The sequence below is a fragment of the Cryptotermes secundus genome, unplaced genomic scaffold (assembly GCF_002891405.2).
Source record: "Cryptotermes secundus unplaced genomic scaffold, Csec_1.0 scaffold304, whole genome shotgun sequence".
NCBI classification, from domain to species: Eukaryota; Metazoa; Arthropoda; class Insecta; order Blattodea; family Kalotermitidae; genus Cryptotermes; species Cryptotermes secundus.
Genome location: NW_019721521.1, coordinates 2,006,538 through 2,023,859, shown reverse-complemented (window position 1 = coordinate 2,023,859; position 17,322 = coordinate 2,006,538). Strand labels below are relative to the sequence as shown.

Genomic DNA, 17,322 nt, shown 5'->3' with positions numbered 1-17,322 from the left:
GTATATTAATGCAATGATCATTATATTATCACATGTCTGAGTGACTTTAGATGGGATTTGGATTGGTGACTTGATTTGTTGGCCACTTTAACACGTGACTTGTGACTGTGTAACAATAGCAGCTCCACCATTACATGCCGTCTACAGGTCATTGTAACTGCAGCACATAGGCTTCTACTGTATGTCTTGTCTTCACAGGCCCCCTTACAACTAACTGCCAGGCTAGCAGCCATCTCACACAAACCTCGTAGTCATCACTAGTCATCTTCTGGTAACGGATCTTCACATTGTCCTCTGCTTATGTCCGTACCGTCTGACACATATCCCACAACTGAATTAAGGTGTAAACTTGGTCCCGCTTATGTCCCCTTGGCACAGACCAATAGAAAACACAGCTCTTCTATTGTTACACGTGTGTCTGTAGGGTTTCTCACGTGATTGCTACTCAGCCAGTCATTGGCACACTGGCTGCTGCCTAGCAGTTAGTGTTGTCTCATTGTTTTGTGGTCTTTGCCTATCAGTAGTTCTGTGTGCCACAGTATTAATGAAAAAAAAAAAAGGAAAGGAAACAGTATTATATAATAAAGCACACTGCTCATCCTTTGTATTTCTGTGCCCCATTCAAAATCTTAGTTTAGATTATAAAGAGTGCATGGATTCAGGTGTTATGAGACAGGTTATCAACCCCTTCTTTGTCATAAAATCTTCGTGTCTTCCTGTGTTACTTATTTCTGTCTCTTAGTATTCACTCATTTTAAAGTAGTATGTATGTCATGTCCAAAGCCTGCTGTCCTTTCCCCTGTGTCAGTAAACAGCTTGCAGCTGTGGCAGTAAATATGCTGTGTATAATGTAAAGCCAGTGCTGTTGTTTATTCTTATTCTTTTAGAAGAAAATTGAATCATCTCATATCATGTTACACTAGTTTGAAATTCAATAGGGGTATATATTTATACAGGAGCAGCTAATTATTCTTTTACAGCAAACCCAATGTGATCATATTGCATGCATAATGTTATTAGTTTCCTTTTTAGTTTGTTTGATATGGGAGCGTCCTACTGTGGTTATACATCAGACATTACATGCTCTTTCCCTGTCAGTGGGAAGTTCACCAAGGACCAAGCTGTGATCTACAATGCTGTGTTGAAAGCAAACATGGCTGTGATGAATGCTGCCAAACCAGGTAATATGCATTCATTTTTAATCATGTCAGTGAATTTAGTAAACAGAAGTTGTGAATATGCATCACATCAAACGAAAACTTTGAGAGAGGAAAGACAGAGTGGAGAAGCACAGTTTCTTAAAGTAAATGCTTTTCTGGCCACATGATAACATTTTAGATTTTAGTAATGTTGGAGTCGTAATTAGACATGTGCAAGTTTTGAATTTTTGAGACTGAACGAAGAAAAATATTCTTGATTGCAGTTCAAACATGAATTTTTTCAGTGCCATATTTAAAGAATTTTCTGATAGCTGTTTTTGCTTGGTGCATCAGGGCCTGATGTTGGGTGGGATTGATATATTTACTGGAATGGAAGACATGTTTTATTCCCCCTCTTTAAAACCTTATGAAATTACAGCTCACTACTTGTCATGAATTTTGAATGCTAAATTGATGCAAGTTATGGACGATTTGAATCTGTTGTAAGCTTTTTGTACTTCTGTGTTAAAATTGCTGCTATATCATGCTATGACAGTAGCAAGTGAGAAAGCAAGAGAGATGGATTTATGGAATGTTATCGCATCATGTTGTGCAATTAATAAGTGGGGAAGCTGTGTCAACACAGCTGGGTATGCAAGTAATTGTTTGTATACATATGATTAGGCTATCATCAGGCTATATGTACATTTTTCTTTCTGTATTTATATAACCAGGCCAGTTCATTACAGCTGTAGCTGATTTAATATGTCCTCTTTTATGACATGTTTGATGAATGTACTGGTACTTGTAGGGTTGTAATACAGGGTGATTCATATAGAACCGGCCCAACAAAATGAGGTGTAATATAAAATATACCATACAGATATTAAAGTAATTTACACATATCTTATCTTGGATTGTGTGCCATGATCAGAAGCAGGTGTTGAAAGTGTCCGCCGTTTTCAAGTAGGCATTAGAAACACTCGCTGTTCAACAGTGTACTCCATGACTGTCGCCTGCGCACCGCAGACACGTTTTGGCATTGTCCTTGACCTTGCAGCATAAGGGCTGCCACTTGCCTGATCATGCGCACACCATTCGGCTCAGGACGGCCCACGGATTATTATGTTGTAATTGTTAGCGGTTATATGCATCACCTGTGGAATTATTAGCAAATTTATCGGGCCGGTTCTATACGACTCACCCTGTATTTTTGAAATAATACCAGGTACTTCTTAGAAAAATTAAATTATATTGTAGGTGTATCATGGGTTGATATGCATACATTGGCCAATAGAGTGTTACTGGCTGAGCTTCGTGATGCAGGCTTGCTCCAAGGTGATGTTGATGAAATGATGAAGGTCAGTGCTAGACAGTTAAGGAAGCTGCAGACTGTGCATGGCATTAAAAGTAGTACAGATGTGTAAAATTAACTATGTGTCATGGCAAAATACCTCCAGAATAAAGTCAGTGGGACATATATGTTACACACTTTCTCTTTTATAGCTTGCTTTCCTTATTTTATAAAGAATTGTAAAGTGTAGTTACTATAGGATTCTGATGATGGTGTATAACACACAGCGATACTGGGTTTTTGGACTTTATCCATCATCCTGGTTTTTAAGATAACTAAGTAAAACACGACGTTTCGGAAACTGGATCTGTTTCCATCCTCAGGTGAGGGAAAACACCTATTCTGTTGGGTCCAGTGATTGAGGCTACCTCTTTCTAAGGGACCCAATAGAATAGGTGTTTTCCCTCACCTGAGGACGGAAACAGATCCAGTTTCCGAAACGGTGTGTTTTTCTTAGTTATCTTAAAACCAGGACGATGGATAAAGTCGGAAAACCCAATATCTCTGTGAGTTGTAAAGTGCTTATGTTCTGTTGAAAATTGTCTCTAAAGCACCTTATAATGAAGCAGAGGCTTTTATTAATAAATCAATGTATATAGAAGAAATCATTGCACCATCTTTTCAGTTTGTGCTTACGTTTGCTGACAAGTTGCAATGCAAAATTGCTATTTGAAGAAGAGAATGCTGCTGTTTTAGTCTGTTTTCTTTTCTTGAGGAATGAAGGCTTATGAGATCACCATGCTGTCTGCATGTGTCCCCTTTCAACTTTGACATAGCTCCAGCTGATTGATTTTGAAGAAATTTAAAATAAATATTATGACATTAGACCCAATTAAAACCTCTGCTTCATAATTTTTACCAACTGGTAATAACATGGCAGAAGCTGAAACTTGCGAGATGGGACTGACACTAGTATCACTTAAGAATGGATCCTAAAGTGATGTATGATAATAGATCATAAAAAATATGCCACGTTATTAAGGTAATTTTTTGAAGATGCAAAACAACAGCATGCCTGTTGTGTGAAATCTGTGTTTAGCTTTCAGTTTGATGACAGTAATTAATTAAACACTGCAGCTAGGCATTTGAAATTAAACACAGAGAGAGAGATCATGAACATATACTGGCAAATTCTATATGAATTATTGTTTCAGTCAACAATGTGAGTGACATTTTTAATGTACACAGAATCTGTATGTAACACATTATGACCTGCTATGTCCTTATTAATATCCTGTATTCTGTATGCTACACATGGCTGGAATAGGCTGGATTGGGTGCAATCTTCCAGCCCCATGGCTTGGGTCATTTTATGGGTCTGGATACCCATGATGTGGGTGGATATCTGGAAGGAACACCGAGTCGTCCCACAGAACCAGGACTGAACAGACTGCGTACTGCAAGGGTGTTGGAGAAAGGAATGGTTATCACCATAGAACCAGGATGCTATTTCTCTGATGTGGTACTTTGCTTATATGAGAAAAGACATATATATATATCTCTGTGCTTGTAGATAGTGGATGTGTTGTTCATGTAATGTGAATTATAGAAGAGCATGCTACCTGAAACTACACAAGGAAATATTTTGAATATAAGTAAAGGGGTGTCTAATTGTACTGTAATACAGTATTTTTTTTTATTGCTAGTGGGGTGGGACTAAGTCCCTTGTACTGCGGCCACTTCTGGCCTATTGTACCAGCCCCAGATGATAGGTGAGGGTGATTGTGGAGCAATTGGTGGAATGAAGATTGGCAGGGGAAACCGAAGTACTCGGAGAAAACCTGCCCCAGCGTCACTTTGTCCACCACAAATCCCACTTGACCAGACCCGGGATCGAACCCAGGCTGCTGTGGTGGGAAGCCAGCGACTAACTGCTTGAGCTATGGCGTGGCCCTGTTATACAGTATAGTCATATATTACAAGAGAAAAGTTAAAAATTTTGTAAGTGAAAATTTATTTTACTTAATGAAGGAGATAGTATTTGGAAGCTTTAAACTTTGATCTTTATGTAAGGCCATTTAATTTTCTTTGTGAGTATATATGTGACATAATCAGATAAATATTTTATCTCTGTGAGAACTGTATTTACCCTATATCCAGTGCTGTCCCTGCTAAAGTAGTTCCCTCCAAAGTTGAGGCAGCAAGTCCAGTAATTATTCCAGTGTCCTGTGTTCAGAACTTGATAAGTTCATTCTGTGATTTCTGCTGAATCGTGGCAAAATTATTGAATCTCCTCCACTTCATTGCAAATTTGAGAGTTTAATCACCCATGAGAATGCTTGAAAGGAGTTATATGTCTCTCTTACATTTTTTGGAAAGGTCCTGACACACACGGATGCAGTTCTGCTTTTGCTTGTCAGTAAGCAGACAATGATAAAATTCTATGGAAGTTTGTTGCATGTTTGCAAATTTTATGTCAAACATTTTGGCATTTTCAGAATGAGATTCCCATGTCAGTAGCCAAGTGGAAATAGTGATGTGTATGTTTTCATGAAGCTGTTCGTTGATTGCACAACATTTTTATCTGTTTTGCTAATGGATGGCGCAGTCAGTATAGTAGCGGGCTGGATGGGCAGAGTTTGAATCCTGGCAGGGACAAAAAAGTTCTCTGCTACATCATGACTGGCTCTGGGGCCAACCCAGCCACCTGTTCAGTGGGTACCAGTGGAGATTTTTCCAGGGGGAAAGTGGCTGGAGTGTGAAGCTGGCAACTCACCTCCAACTAGTGCCAAGGTCATGAATGGTTGAGCTGTACTCTCCACTCCCCTATATGTCTCTGTTATGTGCTTAATTAATTAAGCACAAGGACAGCTTTACTTTTTTTTACCTTTGCTAATGGATGGAGTTCCCGAATGCTCAGCACTCTTTCATTGATATCCTCACCCCATTGTTTCCTGTCTAAAAGTAACTTTTAATATATTAGTAGGTTCCTGTAGCAGTCTAATTTGAAGTAGAATGCAATTTGAAGCAGAATGCACTTACACTTTTTTTTTTTAAATCTGCCACTTCCTGATAACATAATATGCAGAGAGCACAAGACAGAATATCGCTTCACAAGGTGTTACAGCTAAGTGATGCAAGCTACGACTTTGAAATGAATGGGAAATGACTCACCAGATTCTACTCTGCCACCACCTATCAGAAGAAGTTTGTCTTCAGTCTGGAAGCTGATTGGTCACACTGAGCTTATTCTGTTTAGAACTGCCAACTGTTTACAGTTTGCTGGCACAGTTCTAACTTCATGTTGTATATTCATTTCAGATGATTCTTACGTCTGTCTTTTTAGTCTGATCAGTCAGGAGAGATATTCCACTGTTTCTTGTGGTTACACACTGTTTCCAAAATATGACTTTTACCATGTATGAGAGGGCAAAGTAACCTCTCACCAACCAGAATCTTGACTTATAATTCTGTCCATGTGCAGTGTTACATACATATGTAAAGTAAAGCTATCCCTGTAACAGGCCGTGAAGGCCCATAGGGTTGTGAGACGTTGAGGGTCCCACATTACCTTGACAGTCGGCTCAAAGATGGCGGTAAGGTTGTCAGGCTATGCGCTGGCCGCGCTTCACTCCCCAGGAAAACCATTTAATTAATTCCTGGTACTCATTTCTGTTAGAGGCTGAGTAAACCCCAGGGCCATAGTGTGGCCAATGACCTCATCGGGACTTGAACCCGCGACCTTCTGGCTTGTAGCATAGTACCTTAACCACTGTGCTACCGCGTACATACATATGTATTTGACTTTACTACTGCACTGTATAAGAACGTAGTAATAGTGTCTTCATTTTTAGCTTTTATTACTCTGAATAGAATACTCTGGAAATCTGTAACCAAACTACTTACTCACATGATTGCAGGATTTTAATATACACAAATCATTGTGTGATTAGTGTGTACTTGTGTAGAACCTGAAATGAAGTGTGTGTGTGTGTGTGTGTAAATACTTCACAGTAATACTGCTAGACTTATGAAAATCATGGGCAGGGAGGGAGGAAATATTATATACTAACTGTCATCAAAATAAGGAAATTCTGGCATTCAGGGCTTCCACTTTTCTGCCTACTGTTGTATTCCCTTCAGCCCTCTCTGGCATGTGTCAGCCAGCCACTAATGGAGATTATCACTACCAAAATTTCTGTGAACAGAATGGCAAGATGACTGAGGAGAATGTAGTGAAGATTGTTACAGGGCTAACTGTAATACCCTTAGCTTGGGGAGTGTGAGGAGGTGGTCGATCATGGAACTTATCCTTATTACAGTTTAAAAATCAGTACATGTTGTCAGTAATGTTTGATTGCAATTCATGAGGATAGATAATTTTGTCTTATTTAAGCATATCTAATTGGTTTCAATAAAAAAAGAGGGTTTGAAGTAAAGAAAAGGTTCTGAACTATTGAAGCTGATGGACGTCTGTTCTTTAAACTCATCATGAAGGTTTAAAATCTCATGGGACCATATTTGTGTATATGTTTCCTATTTCTTATCCATTTTGACTTAGATGTGATGTGTAATTTATTGACAGTAGAGATGTCCCCCTGCATACTTTTTTTTTTTTCACAGTACAGTTGATTAATAATACTGTCCTTATTTTGCATGTTTAGTTGCTGGATAAAGCACTTGCCAACCCTGAGCAAGCCAAATTTATGGTTCCTGAAGAGATTGAACGGTTCCGTAACTTTGGTGGAGTCCGTATTGAAGATGATGTAATCATAACGGAGGATGGTGTTGAGAATATGACTAAAGTTCCACGCACGTAAGTCAGGCATTTTAATTTGAGGCCGCAAAATGTATAATAATGTGCTGGAAACATTAATCTTATGATCTGAAGGGCAGAAGAATTTGAAATGTATCAGTTTGGCATGATGAGAAGGACTATAGCAAATTACAAGGCCTCAAAACAAAACATGAATCATGTCAGAGAAAGAAAAGATGTCTTGAAAGATATTGCTTTGTATGTTTGTTAAATTGAATTAACTTTTATTATAATTGGCTGAGGACTTTAAATGTTAGGTCAGTGGCCAAATTGGAAGATGGTGGTTTTAAGTGGTAATGGTATCAGTATTGAAAAAATATATGTACAGGGTGAATGTGAAATGATTCCCAAACTTTTGGATGTGGGTATGCACAGTGGAACAGTAAAATATGTGTGTATGAACATGTGTCCAAAATAGTCGTGCATCAGAGCTATGGTGATTTTGAATTTTAGAATAATTTGAGGACTCCAGCCTACCTGGCATAGCTTTTTCTTCTTTCTGATTATTTACAGATGTGCTCTCTTGTCTTTTGCAAAGCCAGCCATGGGTTAATGTTAGTGTAGCAAGAAAATAAAATTTACAGAAATGTTGTAAATAAGACTTCAAACCTTTAATTATTATTACATACATAACAGAGGTATAGAACTCATTAACCCATTTGCTTCCCGATGTGAAGTTGGTTCTTTACCGGTGCTTTATGTGGACTGCTATACGAGACCAAGGTAGTAACACACCATGAAAAACCAAAATGTTTATTTTCAGAACGTACTTTTGAGTTTCTTCCCCTTTTGCTAGGTAGTGCATGTGATTCCCTGGATGTGTATAGTATGTTTGCTAGTCATTTGAAATATTCAGTATATAATATTTAATTAACCTTTGGGTTCCATAATAGGTGGGTAAACTTTTTACTATCTGAGCAACTGTTAACTTGTATTGTATCGTATTGTATTGGAGAGGGTGGGTTTCCCCATGCACTTAGACCAACTGTTGGTCTATTGTGCGTCCCCCTATGATATTCTACCAGTCTCTATTCCCTACCGGTACTGGTGCGTGCCATCAGTCCCGACTCAGCCAGCGAGTTCGGCCTCTACTGGCTCAGCAGTATCTCGATGCTTCCCCCATCTACCAGAGGCATTAGAGACTACTGTTGGGCGGGAAATGTCCTGAATTTGGCTCAGTGGTCCACTTGGGATATGAGGTTCTTTTACGTGCCGTAAAGCTACGACACAGGACCCACGGCTTAAAGTCCCTACCGGAGGACTTGTTCCCTGAATTTTTCTGCCCTTAAAAATTCCACAACCTCTGCCGGGTTTGAACCCGCATACCTTGAGTCACGAGGTGGGAACATTACCCCTAGACTACGGAGGCCGCTAACTGTTAACTTACCAAGAAGGATTCTGCTTCAGAAATTTAATTTGAAGGTTTTTTAATGTTTCATAGTAATGAAAAGAGTTAATTTGAAGGTCTTTCTGTGTTGTATCAGGATTGAAGAGATAGAGGCAGTGATGACAGAGAAGAGTGAATTGGTACCGTCAGCTCCTGTTGGTAAAGCCTGTGCCTGCTAAACTGTACACAGCAGCTTGGTGATATGATAACAGTATAACAGAATTGGGTTTTACACTGAACAGCTGTTAATTGTTGAATGTACAAGTGTAAAAGAATATTAATTTTATGACATATTTTGTATGAGAAATCATAATTGCTGAATGGGAAACTGTTACACACTTATTAACAAAGGCAATACCTTTATATTGACACACTTTGCTTTAGCTTGGAATTAGTACATATTATTTAGCATTGTATCAAGATATTTTGAAGGAAAATAAAATGAGTAATGCAAACTGTGGTGTTCTACTTTGAATATTTTAAGTAATGTCACTGCTTTTATTTATGAAAGAAGCCATAAAAATGTTAAAATTTTATGGTAGACAGGAGGAATCAATGAATTTTACCATCAGAGAGCTTAGTGACAGCAACTAAGACATGCTAAGGACAGTCTACTGAAATGTGTCAAGCAGTGAAGTACATATTATGGAAGGCACACCTAGGAGGCAGGTTAGATCCGCGCCATAGCTCAAGCGGTTAGTCGCTGGCTTCCCACCGCGGCGGCCCGGGTTCGATCCCGGGTCTGGTCAAGTGGGATTTGTGGTGGACAAAGTGGCGCTGGGGCAGGTTTTCTCCGAGTACTTCGCTTTCCCCTGCCAATCTTAATTCCACCAATTGCTCCACAATCACCCTCACCTATCATCTGGGGCTGGTACAATAGGCCAGAAGTGGCCGCAGTACAAGGAATTTAGTCCCACCCCATTAACAATAAAAAAAACATAGGAGGCAGGTTCCCGGATCTTGAATGCAACTTATGGTGCTATTTGTGTTTCAGTACAGACACACAACTTTAGGGTGATGTGTAAAAATATTTTTAAACATCTTAAATGTAAGTTCATAAGCCAATTTTGTGGATTCCCCTCTTGGAAAAGAATCCTGGCAGTACCCTTACCAGGGGATAACAGAGAATGATATGTGTGGTATGAAGAAGAGCCCCACGTGGCCCCTGTTGGCAGCAACCTTGGTTCCATAGGCATGTTATCTTAAAACTTGTACATGTAAAATTAATCATGTAGAGCAAACTATTATTAATTTACAGTTCAAAGCCAAACATGAGGAGGATGTGATTATCTAAATTTACAGCAGCTTGCAAAATGGGAACATGCTGTTTGTCTGATTCTTTTGCTCACCAGTGAATTGTTGGACATTTGTATCTTAGATCTTGCCATCTGGCATTGTTGCAGTAGCAAAGTGGTGCTCTCTAGACATGCTGAAACTACTTCATGGAACTTTATTGAGCGGATAAGTTACAAATTACCGGTCATTTTCTTTCTTCAGTAACTTCTTATTTTATTTATTTATTTTTTACTCTTCTAGAATAAAATTAACTGTTTATAGCGATAGGTATGCTTTATAGATATTGGCTGTAAAAGAGTTATTAAGAAATCTGTGAGCACACTGATAGACGACAGCCAGATATGTCACTCAGATTGAAGCAAAGTAATATCTACTGCCACTGTGTTTTTGGACTTTTGTCGGGATAATGTCCCTTCCATTCTGTATGTCACAAATTTAACTTCTGGGAAATGTTTTTGAGGAGGCACTTCTTGGTATGTGATTGATGTACCACTATCAAACACGGAATTTCAGTTTTAAACTATTTCAGAATTCCATCTATAAAATATAGGAGTAACAATTACAGACTTGAGTTTCAAAATCTTAGTATTGAGACACATTGCTCTGTTACAGCAACAACAAAATCCCATGCTTGAATTCTGTTTTGAGTCCATTAATGGAAATCATTGCAGTCACCTATCTAAACTGCATGTTAGAATAAACTTTTTGTCTCTTCGTCTTCATATGGGTAAATAATATGTAATGCATATAATACATGTGTGCCAGTTAAATAATACACTAACGTTATAAAAGATAAAACAACTCCATCCAGTGTGACTGTTGAAGTTTTTACTACTTCAATTCTTAACACCCTTACATGTTTCGGTCCCTATAGACCATCATCAGAGGGACATCGATACTCTTTGGAAACCACTATTACAATGGGTGTTCTGAATGTTAAAATATATACACATACAATGTTTATAATGCACAATATCTACAAAATCCAAAGTAAAAACAACACAGCACGCCACGAACAAACACAGGACGATATCAAAGAACCTCCTTCTCAAGAAAGACGTGCGGCACAAGTTCGGCCCCCATCAATTAAGGCGATGAGAGAAGGGACACGAACCTAGTTGATTTATAAATTTTAACCTAAATAACAAAAGTTTTAATATACCAGGACAACTGCTGTAGTTGTGAAAACTTTGGATTTTATATATATTGTGCATTACAAACATTGTATGTGTATATATTTTAACATTCAGAACACCCATTGTAATAGTGGTTTCCAAAGAGTATCAATGTCCCTCTGATGATGGCCTATAGGGACCGAAACATGTAAGGGTGTTAAGAACTGAAGTAGTAAAAACTTCAACAGTCACATTGGACAGAGTTGTTTTATCTTTTATAATATTGTTAGTGTGATGGACCAGAATGAAACAAATCAAATACAATAACAGTTTTATGGCTGAGAAATAGTTTAAATGCACTACACATTTTATCAAGTTTTTGTGATGATGATTATTTCAGATGCCTGTCAACTCCTCCCCACTTATAGTTGGCACTCTGGTGGATGTAGCCTCACTGAAGGTCTTTATTTATCATCTAACTACTAACTCCATGGGTCTGAGCCTTTCTTAAGAAGCTGCCAGTTGTGCAGCTACTCAAGAACTTTCCAATGTTTTATGGAACCCAAAAGTTCATTACCGTGTTCATGAGAGCCCTCCACTGGCCCCTATCCTGAACCATATCAATCCAGTCCATGCCACCCCATCCTACCTCTCTAAGATTTATTTTAATATTATCCACCAACCTACGTCATGGTCTTCCTAGTGGTTTGTTTGCTTCTGGTTTTCCCACCAATATCCTTTTCTAGGGAGTAGGGCCAGATTTATATTTGTGGTTTCCGGGACAATCAAACTTATATATTTGTTTTGTGGAGGCCCTGGGGTGACCACCCCATTCACTTCTCTTTTAATCCAGTCCATCTAGGGGTTGTGAAGCAGTAATAAGTGGGGTATATATATCACAATTATTTCGGTTAAGATTAGTGTGTTTGTATCAACAAAGGTGATATTTATTATTAACAGAAGTAATGATCACCTGTTCACCATATACCACATCAGAACATGAATAAAGTTGTTAATTGCATTTACCACCAATACTTAACACATTTACAGTCTTTTGCAAATTACAGAATGTCTTACTGATTTCCACCATACGAGCTAATAGCTGACAGAAATTTCTGAAATAGCTGAATGTTAGGATTATCATGTGAGTCTTTGAGCTGAAGACATGAATGGGTGAACAGTGAAATCATACAGGAAGTTGATACATAAGTACTTGGATTCACGCTGTCATATGGTTGTGAGGTCCTTGGGGCTATCAAAAGTAGGGGGGGCTTGACCACTATTGACAAATTCATTTTATAACAGTTTTTTGTTCCTTCTTATAATAACTAAAAATAGAAACTAAATTCTCGAAATTTTAGAGAAACAGATGTCTCATAAAAATCTGTGGGTTCTGTTTCTGTTTAGTGGAGGCTTTGTTGTGACCATTCTGATCACTCCCTCTTAAATCCCACCCTAGGAAAAAGATATGGAAACTAAATTTCTAAGTTATTAAAAGTAGTAGTCACCATCACCAAGCAGGTTGGTCTCATTTTTTTTATTGCTAGTGGGGTGGGACTAAGCCCCTTGTACTGCCCCAGCGCCACTTTGTCCACCACAAATCCTACTTGACCAGACCCGGGATCAGACCTGGGCCGCTGTGGTGGGAAGCCAGAGGCTAACCGCTTGAGCTATGGCGTGGTCTGGGATGGTCTCATGGTAATGCTCCAGACTTGTATTCAGGAGTTGCTTGGTTACAATCTTGGCTGGAACACAGGCTATCCTGACAGGTTTGCTGTGATTTTCTTTGTCTCCTCAAGGCAAATGCTGAGATGGTACATTGGTTAGGCTACATAGCTCAAGCTATGGATTCCCACCACGATGGCCCAGGTTCGATCCCGGGTCTGGTCAAGTGGCATTTGTGGTGGACAAAGTGGCACTGGGGCAGATTTTCTCTGAGGACTTCGGTTTCCCCTGCCAAACTTGATTCCACCAAATTCTCCATCATCAAAATCACCTGGGGCAGGTACAATAGGCCAATCAGTGGCCGCTATGCCGAGTGGGCCCAGCTGGACTCCACCCCCCACTAAGCAAGTGAATTTGGTTAGGCTATAAACAACTTGCAAATCTTTTCCATTTCATCATTTGTCAATCATGCTACCATTTAGCACTCTGTAGTCTAGATACTGAAAATGTAAAATAACCCACCAAAAAAAAAAGGCCTTGTGAGCACAACATAAACAATCCACAGACCAGAAACACATTGGAATAAGAAATTTATAACACCCTAGCTTTACTAACTGTTATCTGGAAGTGCATGATTGACAGAGAAATCAAAGGCAAAACAAGAATTTCAGCTGTTGAAACTTATCAGATCAATAGTGAAATACATTTGAATGAAATGAAGGTGCATTAAAAGAATTAAAGAATGATTGACAAAATTTCAAAGCACAAAACAAATTATATTCAACATGTTGAAAGAAGTAAACAAACAAACTTCTGATGCTATTAAAAATTCATGAGCTACATGGATCAAGAATCAAGGATTGACCTTGTAAGAGACTACTGGATGAATGAGGTCATAAGAAGTCAAAACATGGCCCATCTCCTTGACTGTTATAAGTTGGTTATCATGATAATCGTTATCAGTCACATGCTACACGGAACCCAACTTTTATTAAAATGCTATATGTATTTAATACATTTCCTCTATTGTATCTCATCACAGTTCTCTTTTTTTGTCAGATTTTTAGTTATGGCTGAGTTCAGTTATATTAACTGATTGAGGATGAATGGTTAATCTAGCAATGATGTACGTATTCTTTAAAACATAAAATGGCCACTTAGTGATGCCCCCGTGTGTCACTCAGTATTGATGTATTGTTGCTTAGGGTCAAGTTTGTGTCATTCCACTTTTTCATTCATTCATTCATTTATTGTATATTCCATAAATCAATATACATAGATATAGAACCAGTCACATAATTAATATAGTACAATACAAATATAAATATATATGTACAGTTTATAATCATTAAAATAGATAAAAAAAACATGTGTTAAATTTATATCAAAAAAACAGGCTTACATCACTATACATAAAATTATGCAATATTAAAATTGTTTATGCTATTATCCTTATTTCTAGGCAAATTTGTTACTAAAGAATTCATCACATGTATAAAAGCAGTTTTGTAATAGAAATGTTGTCAACTGAATTTTAAAATTGTTCAAGTCATTAGACATANTTAGACATAGATTTGATTTTTGGTGGCAAATGATTAAAGATCTTTACCCCCATGTAACATATTCCTTTTTGGAATTGTGTCAGACTAGTTTGCGGATAATGCAGATCACAGATAGATCTGGTACTACAATTATGCATTTGTGAGTTGAATGTGAACAATTCCTTATTTACTATGACAAACAGAGAGATCGACAATATATATTGAGCTTGTAGGGGGAGGATATCCAATTCTTGAAACAAACTACGACACGATGTTCTCTTTGTTGTATTTGTTATAATCCTAATTATCCTTTTCTGCATCCTAAACACTTTTATACTATGCGGGGAGTCACCCCAGAATATTAATCCATATGTTATTATAGAATGTGCATAGGAAAAATACATAATTTTTAATGTCTCCAGTGGTAAAAAGGATTTAACTGATCGGATTGCAAAACAGGATCTGTTTAACTTATCAATTACTGCATCAATATGACTTTCCCACGTTAAAAAATTTTCAATTTTTAATCCCAGAAATGATATATTAGAAATACTTGGAATTTGATTGTTTAAATAACTAACTTGAACATTTAAGTTTTTACTGTTTTTAGTTTGAAACTGTAGAAAATAAGTTTTTTCATAATTTATTACTAGCTCATTTTTCCTAAACCATTCATTTATCATCTCAAATAATTTATTTATTCTAATTTTAAATGTTGCAGGATTCTTATCAAAGATAAGGATACTTGTATCATCTGCAAATAATATTGGTTTGGATAGGTCAGATATAATTTTTGGTAAGTCATTTACATATAGTAAAAAGAGCACTGGGCCTAATACAGAGCCCTGAGGCACTCCGCACTGTATTTCTTTCCATTCAGAACAACATTTACTCCCGTTTTCATACAAAATTACTCTCTGGTATCTTCCTCTCAAATAGGATCTTATAAGTTTCTGAGCAGCTCCTTCAATTCCATAAAAGTCCATTTTTGATAGCAATATATCATGATTTACTCGGTCAAAAGCCTTACTCAGATCACAAAAAATTCCACCCACTATATATTTGTTGTTTAAAGCCCTATAAATATTCTCCATTAGATTATAAGTAGCTAATGTAGTTGAAGAGTTTTTTCTAAAGCCGAATTGCTCCTGCGTTAGCAGGTTATGTGTATTTAATTGGAAAATCATTCTTTTATATATAACTTTTTCAAAAATTTTAGAAAAGATTGGGAGTAAAGATATAGGTCTATAATTAGACATGTCGGTTTTATCCCCCTTTTTGTGTATGGGTATTATTTCAGAATATTTTAATCGAGCAGGGAATATTCCTGTAGACAATGACTTATTAAATATGTAAGTTAATGGTGATGATATATATGGTGCACATGCTTTTATTAGTTTGGTAGTAATTCCATCATATCACATATAGCCTACATTAGAAGCTGTTCTGTTCTTACGGCTGTTGATCCATGTGAAAACTGGGCTCTGCCAATGCAAGGCTACATAAAGTGTAGTCCACATTTTTAAGGAGGTGAGGGGTAGATCTAGTTTGCCTTCAGTTCTCTGTTCACTGTCTCTGTAACCATTAACAAATGCGGTTTGTGGTGAATTGAGATTTCTGTGGTCCATATTCATATCTGGTCTCAAAGACTGCAGTGAACATGGCAGGTCCTTCCACACTTCTGGGTATGGATAATTCAAAGGATCTGACCCAAAAGAAGAGATACGCTTTGTGAGAAGACAGCCAAGAGAGTAGCAGTGAAGATGAGTTGAAATGGAAAGGAAAATTTATTAGGGGTGTCATGTGTCATAAATATGTAAAAACTCGCAACAAATTGCCTTTTTAATGTTGTTCTTTGAATACATTTACAATACTTTAGAAAGAAAACTGTTCCCCTTATAACAGATCCAGTGCCTCTGATCCAAAATATCAATATCTTTGTCGTTTCTTGACCCATAAGGACAGAATTGACATAAACAGCAGTGTGTTGTGATCAGCCGCAGCTTTTGTAAGGATAGCATGACTTGGTTGGGTGAACTTGGAATGAAATATGCAATGCATTGGACTGCTAAAGGAAATCTGAGGTGATATTTAGTTGTAAAAATGTAGTAAGAAGAATGCAATAGTTCTGTAGGTATTGTGGCGATTCATTTTACATAATGCAGTGTTTGAATTGTGGAACACTGTAGCAAGGTTCTGAATGTTTTTGTACGGCCACAAGTAACGGGAACTTGTGATATACAGTGCCAAACAATGATGTATTATTGTTTGTGTGCATGCTGCTAGGGTGTAAGTATTTATTTCTGTTATACTCTGCATGAATTATCTTGTCCTTGGTGAGTTGATCATGTATTGCTGCATGGTGTATAGTGAGGTAAATATTTTTGAAATGTTATACAGTTCTGTGCCAACTTTAGCAGATAGAGGGTGTCGTGTGGTCAGCGCAACGAATCCCCATGGCTGTTATTTTCGGTTTTCTAGACCGGAGCCGCTATTTCCTTGAAATAGCTCCTCAATATTATATTTAAGCATCCTGTTGCACTCTATATGATAAATGATATGAACTCCATCCCAAGTGCAAACAATATATTATGTCCTTGACCTTGCTCTCCTTTACACTACATGTTTCAGCCTCAAACGGCCATCATCAGATGTATACACTCACGTTGCTGTTACACTGCACTTAGTTTAAAATTTAACATTTAAAAACACATTGTTTCTTTTGTTGTTATTATCAACATCTACTTCGTTGATATCTGTCTGGTTTATAGATTATTTTTGTTACACACGTTAGCACTTATAAAAGCTTTAGTTCTAATTTTAAAATCCTTAAAATTTTTCTCTAAATTTTAAAATCACGGAGTTTTTTTATACAGTTCTGTAAGCTTTAAGAATCTTGAAAACAAAGACAAGCTTTGCTCGAAAGTATCAAGACTGAATCTGTGAGAACTAAGATTCTGCAGGGATGCAAAGTTAGTCCTGTTTAAAGTAGGCTCCTACAGTACGTACACATTTCCATGATTTATTTAATCCGTCTTGCAGTGCATACACTCATTTATCTCCTTCTCT

The 17,322-nt window shown here is 37.5% G+C and overlaps 1 protein-coding gene across 1 annotated transcript in view; it reads left to right on the top strand.

The window, feature by feature from the left end:
- LOC111875433 (xaa-Pro dipeptidase) overlaps positions 1-9,091 on the top strand; it is a 279,631-nt gene extending 270,540 nt beyond the window's left edge. Inside the window, exons 8-12 of the mRNA XM_023871675.2 lie at positions 1,033-1,181; positions 2,400-2,500; positions 3,761-3,955; positions 7,098-7,249; positions 8,734-9,091. Coding sequence (XP_023727443.1) covers positions 1,033-1,181; positions 2,400-2,500; positions 3,761-3,955; positions 7,098-7,249; positions 8,734-8,815 — 679 coding nt within the window. The 3' untranslated portion in view covers positions 8,816-9,091. The remainder of the gene's footprint in view (positions 1-1,032; positions 1,182-2,399; positions 2,501-3,760; positions 3,956-7,097; positions 7,250-8,733) is intronic.
- Positions 9,092-17,322: the final 8,231 nt, after the last annotated feature.